We start from the raw sequence: 7500 nt of genomic DNA on the forward strand, positions 1-7500 counted from the left end.
ATTCGTCCTTACAAGTTACGAAACCAATGTTTGAGGTGTATACTCTGTCCAAATCCAAACTTGAGTCGGGCGCTTAAAGGCCTAGGATGAGATTCAGGCGACATTTATGCGCTCGGATAAGTCGCCATAATATAGATTTAGCGCGTCACCGTCGATTTAGCGCAAACCCCCACTCCACAACCCAAAGTTCCTTTTTCACTTTCACGATCTCTAACTTGCAAGAGAAAGCGCCCATTATTGTCCTGCAATATCTATGGCGTGTACAATAGCACTGAAAGTGAAGCTATTACATTTAGCAAGACAAAAGGCAATCCGCACAATTTAGGTCCCTAAGCCAAACTTCAACACGCGCGCGAGCGGTGCATGTAAATCACTGTAGGCCTAATTACTGAGTAATCGACAGGTGTCACTCAAGGTTATTAAGCACAATGAGTAAGAGCGTCTCAAAAACCTGCCAGTGAGCTTGTTAGTCAGATTAAAATAATGTATCTATCTGTCCAACATGAAACAACATTGTGAAGAGAAAAAGCATTACATTAATTAAGCCTATAGATGCACATTGTCAGGAGCAGGACCTTTCAAATGTATCATTTATCAAATAGCCTAATGATTTTCTAAATATGTTGGCAAATAAATGAATACATTTATTAATATAGTCTATAGCAGGGGTGCTCACACTTTTTGGAACCAAGATCTACTTTTCAAGTAGCCAGTCTGCCAAGATCTACCAGTCTAGTTTCAACATCGCAAACGTACATGCACGTACTACAAACACACACACACACACACACACACACACACACACACACACAGTTCCCAGCCTGCATAGTAAACTCACAATACACTTTCCCTCTCTCTGTCACACAGCCACAGGAGAAGACCATCACAAACCCTCCCTCTTTGCTATTCTCGCTCACACACATTCACACACACACACACACACACACACACACACACACACACACACACACACACACACACATTTGCCAGTCTGCATAGGGAGCCATAGCACAAACCCTCCCTCTCTCTCCCCCTCTCTCTCCCTCTCTCTCTCTCACTCTCTTACACACACACACACACACACACACACACACACACACACACACACACACACACACACACACACACACACACACACACACACACACACACACACTCACTTTCTCTCACTCACACACTGACAGCCAGTCTGCAGTACCATAGCCAACTACTGATCCAACACACAGAAAAGTAAACCAGATACAAAACAGGTAGTTCCCAGTTTGAAAGGAGGAAATAAATGCATTTCTCTACCTTAGTGGGAGACCTGGCACTGGGAGGAGGCAGCTAGTTTCTAGTAGTCAGGGCTGTAGGAGCTGGTTGCAAGGTGTCATCAGCCACTGTGGATCTGTCATCGAAAAGGCAATCTGCAGCCTCGAGAAACTTTTTTCACAATTTCGCCGTCTTTGAATGACTTCTTGTGTTTAACAAGAACGTGACTGACGCGATAAGAAGCTATCGTTACAGCCGTACGTTTTCGCTCTTTTGCCACATTTCCCTTCTTCGAAACAGCCATCGTAGATTTGCTGATCAGACAGACGCATTTCCAATATCACATCGTGTAAAAAAGTCCTCCTCCCATTCTGGATGGAAGTTATACGCAAAGACATATTACTGAACGGGCCTACCGGGCCCAGGCCCAGGGGCCCCAGAGATCAGGGGGCCCTTTGCATTTCTTGTCGCAGGGATGCCGGTAGAAAATTTCCTACTGTAACTGGGACAAATGAGATTCCTTATATGAACGTAAAAAAACTATTTTGAATATACTTTTGAATATACTATTTTGAACAATTTTATAGGGGCCCACGTCTTGCAAAAAAAAGAGAAGCTTGTGTGGGCTACATAGTTTCTATAGCCTACTCAGATTCTAATGCGAATACAGGCTACATTCCCATTAGATTAATGAGTAGGCTATAGAAACTAGACACTAGAGGGCGCCATTAAAGTTTGTGTACTGGGGACAGGTCACGAGGTCACACTGGTGCAGGTCGCGAGGTCAATGTCATTAACAACGAACTTGAGACTGACAACGCACAGGTAAAATGGAGCACCGTCACACATTAAGTGGAGCAGCTAAACGAAAGATAAAAAAAGAAAAAGAAGCAAAACAATCTGATATTTTACATCATGTTCCTCGAATTTCAAATTTTTTCAAGAATATTAAAACAAATGAAGAGAACAACATTAGGGTTGCGGTTAGATCACTTGAATCGTTGCGTGATTTTGTGGCTGCACAAAGAGACCTTTTTGACAGTTTTGAAAGCGCAGCTCTGAGTATACCGGGTGTCAGCCAGACTTACAGACATGATAGCCATCGCAGAAAGAGACGCAAGACTTTTGCTGACGAGAATGGAGAGCAGGATATTGAGCTTGATGGAAGACGCAAGTTTCAGATAGAGACCTTCAATGTTGCCATTGACACGCTTATTCAGAGCCTCGGACACCGTCTGGAGGCCTACGGACACCTGTGCAGTTTGTTCAATGTGCTTTTCTATGTCAAATCCAATGAGTCCAATGCCTCACTCATTGAAAAGGCAAAAGTTCTGGCATCTGCATACCCATCTGACCTAGATGGCAGTTTAGCCGATGAACTAATTCAGCTCAGATCTTTTATTAAGGCTGAAGATGATAAAAGCCCACAAGGACTACTCCGCGTAATTATCGATTGTGGCCTGCAATCTATGTTTCCAAATGTTTATGTTGCGCTGCGGCTATTTTTGACTCTGCCTGTAACCAATTGCGAAGGGGAGCGGTCATTCTCTGTGCTGTCCAGGATTAAAAACGAACTGCGGACTAAAATGACGCAACACCGTCTCAAGGCTCTTTCTCTCATGGCAATTGAGAGCGAACTGACCAAATCACTGGACTTTGATGATATCGTGGATGATTTTGCACGAAGCAGAGCCAGGAAAAAATGCATTGCATAAGGTAAGACTATTTTATGATTAATTTAGTCTTATAAAGCCATCCTGTGGTTGCTATATATGACACCATAGTGTTGACAATTGTTTTTGTTTGAAAGCGGTGTATTTTGTTACTGTACATGTACTGTTGTTGGCTTCAATTGAGTGTGGCATGCCTGTGTTGTAAATCCTGTGTCGTTGAAATACAGGTGAATTTTTTCTAGTTATTGTGCTGTTGTTGGCTTTGAGTGTTCCTCCGCTGTAAAACCTGTTGAGATGCAGGTGAACGTAGGCTGTCTTATATGCTGTTGGCATTGTGTTTACTTGCGCTCTAAAAAGAAAAAAATTGTTTGCGCTGGGGAGGGGGGGGGGGGGGGGGGGCCTTTCTACTCGTCCAGGCCCAGGGGCCCATTTTTTCATGATCCGTCTATGGTTATACGTTATTGGTTTCTTACTTGGTCCAGCTTCCCCACTCATTTGTATAGCCTTTATTTAGTATTATATAGTAAATAGTAGAAATTGGAAGGCTAACTAGTTAATTAGTCTCGCCGGTATTTTGTAGTTGGCGCTGTTGACTGCGCATGCGTGGTGAACCTGTGTTAGGTGTAGGTGAAAAGATCAGATCGCAGACTGGCTTACCTGTACGTCAATCAAGTGGCAAAAGCCATAGTGAGGATGGATGATAGGCGATTATTTTTTTTATTTTTTTATTTTTTTCTCGTTTTGTTCAATGCCATGCGATCTACCCATACTACCTTTGCGATCGACCGGTCGATCGCGATCGACGTATTGGGCACCCCTGGTCTATAGTATACTGTACCCGGGCCGGACACTGTAACTGCAAGATGTTTAGTCAATAGAAGTGAAGAGAATAGGGCTAGATAAAGTATGTCAAGTGAAATCCAGTGACACGCTTCTCTTTGAAAGGTATGTGTCATTGACTGAGGGTCAATATAGACATATATCCACAATATAGACAAATTCACACATAATTCTTTGTTTAATGGAACATTTGCAGACTGAGAAAAACAGCATTTCAACAGATGACTACTGCCTACCAAGGTAACCTCTGTAGGTAGGTTGCAACACAAATACATTTGGTCTAAGCTATAATCATTGTCGTCTTCTGGAACATGTTGACAAGACTGGGGGCCTCCTTGTGTGTGTATGTCAATGTTTTCTCTCCGAGTTGAGGCAGGAGTATGTTCTCGGTCCTGGGCTCCGTCTGGTAGTAGGGACACACCTTTAGGTGCTCTGACATGGACGGGGTATCGTTGAAATGCCATGCCTCCACTGAGGAAAACAGTGTACTGAACTGCCACACCTGGGGAGGAGGGGGGGGGGGCAGGAGGGGAAAGGGGTAGTAGAGGAAAAGAAAAGGTATTGTAGAGGAAACCCATCCACAAAAAAACCACCCACACCCACTTAGCCACTAGCCACATAACACACACACACACACACACACACACACACACACACACACACACACACACACACACACACACACAAAGCGACAGTAATTCAGTAAACTTCGACATTCGAAGAGGCCATCTTCGTCTGACTCACCCTCTGTTTGACCCTCCACTTGGCCCCCCCATGTGAGTAGGACTTCTTCTCCCAGTGTAGGGTGACCATCCCCCTCTCCTGTAGCAGAGAGGAACACACCTCCCTCATGAGGCGGGACACCAGGGCCAGCTGGGACAGGGACAGGCTGTCCAGGAAGCTCACCATGTGGCACAGCACCTCATAGGGCAGAGCACTCAGCAAGTCCCCCTCTCCTCCCCCCCTCTTCCTGTGGGTTGTGAGGGGCTCTTGTGGGTTCCCGATGGGTTGCGCCCCCTCCCCTAGAGAGGCAGGGAGGCACGGTCGCAGGTTGAAGCTGCTCATCTCCTGGCTGGAGGGGACGGTGTTACGAGAAAAAAAAGTAAGGGGCTTGTGCGTTGCTATGGGAGAGTTTACCGAACTACATTATGCGAATACTGAATTATTTACAAAATACAATCTTTCAGAAACAACGTTTTTTTTTGTATGATTTGCAGTGTTGCTCACTTGTAGGTGACTGTGGCTGTGTGTGTGGAGGGCTGGAACCTCCTCTGGATGTGGGTACAGCCCAGGTAGGCCAGGGGACACCTCTGCTCAAACCAACCACTCACACACGTCTGGATGTCTGAGTGCACATTCCTGAATGGCGATGTTATGACAGGAAACGGTTAATTTCATGTGTAAAGCAAACTTTCCGAAAACAAATGTATACAAATCTCAAGGTGCTTTTAACAGCCAATCAACAAAAGCAATGGCAATATACAGGGCCCTGCGTTCAGTAAGTAATGGGAAAGTGAATATTTTGTTCTTATTTTCTCTAGTTATACTCCAAAACATAGGATTTGGATTGTTGGTTTCATCATTTAGAAATGACTCCACTTTTTATACATCCCTCTATTTCAGGTCACGAAAAGTAATGTGACAATTGGCTTGACAGTGGTTTCTGGTTAGTCAGTGTCACATCATTTGTGACAGGGTCTGGTGAATCCAAAAAGTTTGCTACCATCGAGTTGGTAGCTAGCTAGCAGCTAAGAAAGAACATTGCTATGAACATCTAACATGCATGTTTAGCACATCACAACATGCTGATAAAACATTAACATACTAAAAACACATAACTACACATAATTAAATGATCACACAGATCTTGCTTTTGAACATGTCCTAAAACGTAAGTTTGTTTACAAGCCTTGTATCACTAACCCATTAGCCACGAAGCAGGACGGTAGACGACAGGCACGCGGGAAGGTATTTTGACTGGGGGTGCTGAGGTGCTGTCTATATACGCTACAGGGAAAAAATTTGCCAGGGAAAAAATTATAACGATTTCTCTCCCTCCCTCCCTCCCTCCCTCCCTCTCGCTGATTGCTCGTTCGCTCACACGCACACAGTGGCATAACGACGGGCCCCAATGCACGGGCAATAATAGTTAAGCACGCACGCACCCACACACTACAACGACGTAACGTTAAATATTTTACCAACAATGTGTTGGAATTTACAGTAATTTCCACTCAGCTCACAGTGTCCCACAATGTCCACAAACATGATGTTGACCATTATTACAGACAGCACTCCATGTCGATTGTTATTGCCTCTTAACGGAAGCCCTTCGCTGCCGAAGAATCGGATGGATCTGAATATCAGTTCTAATACGTTTCTGGCCGTCTGTTGCTCTTTCTCAACAACGTCCGACAGTAGAGCATTAATGGGAGTGTTGTTAAGCGAAGCAAGCAACTGCATCAGCATCTTCTTCCAACTCCACTTCAATTGTTCTGGCTGATTTAGCATTTTTGCTAAAGAACTCAGAGATTCCCTAGCAAGATATGACCATGTGATCACTAACATTAAAACTAACACATTTTTACATTTATTACAAAAAACACATTTATTTTTATTCCCAAAAGCAACAATAGTTATTATATTGTTTTAACTTATTGTTTGAATAATATTTTTATTTTTTAAATTCAGGCAGGTGGAGCTCCTTCTGCCTGCCGCTAGGGGGTGCTGCAGCACCCTCAGCACCCCCCTTCCCGCGTCCCTGGTAGACGATACAGTGAATCCAATTCACAAATTATAGTATAAGTATTTAATGATCTTAAAACTGTTGTTTGTTATATTGAGTGGGCACTTCAACACTTAGACATTTGTAATATGAAAAACATAATATGTCATATGAAAAACAAAAATAAAACATGACATTTTTTTTTTAAAGAAGCTTTTTGGTAATTTGCATGACTTGAGAATTTCCAGCATGCGGACCTTTTCATCAAACATCACATTTTTGCAGGCATAAGCGAGCTGTCAATGTCTAGTATTGAGTCTAGGCTTTGCATTTGCCTTTGGAGTCTGCTATTGATGTCTGTCAACATTAGGACCAAATAAATCAGTCAAGGAAACCTAGGCTTGCCAGGAGTTCTTCACTGTCTCATTACTTACCCAGGGCACTGTATACTCTAGTGTAGAACTGTATAATACTGCTTCATAAGGACACATTACAGCACATTACAGAGGCGAGCCAACAGTCACCTGAAGTGTTTGGGGTACTCTCTGCGTTGGAAGGTGTGTCCACAGAGGAAGGTGAAGGCGGAGGTGACCTTGTTGTGTCTGCTGGTCACACTCTCTGTCTGCAGCTGCAGGCGGAGCTCCGCGGGCCTGTCCGCCGTCACGTCGGCCAGAGAAGCCTCACGCCCGAACGGAATGGACAGGAAGTTATAGGTCTGTGTCCCTTGATCCCGAAACATAGCGTCTGTGTAGGAAGACTCAGCGATGAGGTGACCCCTCATTTCCTTCTCCAGAGAACACAGCAGGGTGGCCTGTAAGCACAAATGTAACACTTTATACCACGTTATTGTTTCACCGTACTGTCCTTGCTTTCCCAACCATGACTTCCATCAATCCTCATTCAAATTAGTAAATGCCTACTTTTTATCACTCCCAATAGAAATACACAATTCTAACTTTCTCTTCATATCTGCATGCTCCAGTTCAATAATATCTAATATACTGTATGCCA

At 43.9% G+C, this 7500-nt stretch overlaps 1 protein-coding gene across 1 annotated transcript in view; it reads right to left on the reverse strand.

Moving 5' to 3' along the window:
• Positions 1 to 4044: 4044 nt before the first annotated feature.
• LOC308174433 (F-box only protein 40-like) overlaps positions 4045 to 7500 on the reverse strand; it is a gene marked incomplete at both ends in the record, with an annotated part of 5431 nt that continues 1975 nt past the window's right edge. Inside the window, 4 exons of the mRNA XM_080549512.1 lie at positions 4045 to 4266; positions 4509 to 4836; positions 4992 to 5123; positions 7014 to 7300. Of these exons, the coding sequence (XP_080405638.1) occupies positions 4045 to 4266; positions 4509 to 4836; positions 4992 to 5123; positions 7014 to 7300 (969 nt within the window). The remainder of the gene's footprint in view (positions 4267 to 4508; positions 4837 to 4991; positions 5124 to 7013; positions 7301 to 7500) is intronic.

This window comes from Nansenia antarctica (assembly GCF_963989245.1).
Source record: "Nansenia antarctica genome assembly, chromosome: 20".
In the NCBI taxonomy this organism is placed as follows: Eukaryota; Metazoa; Chordata; class Actinopteri; order Argentiniformes; family Microstomatidae; genus Nansenia; species Nansenia antarctica.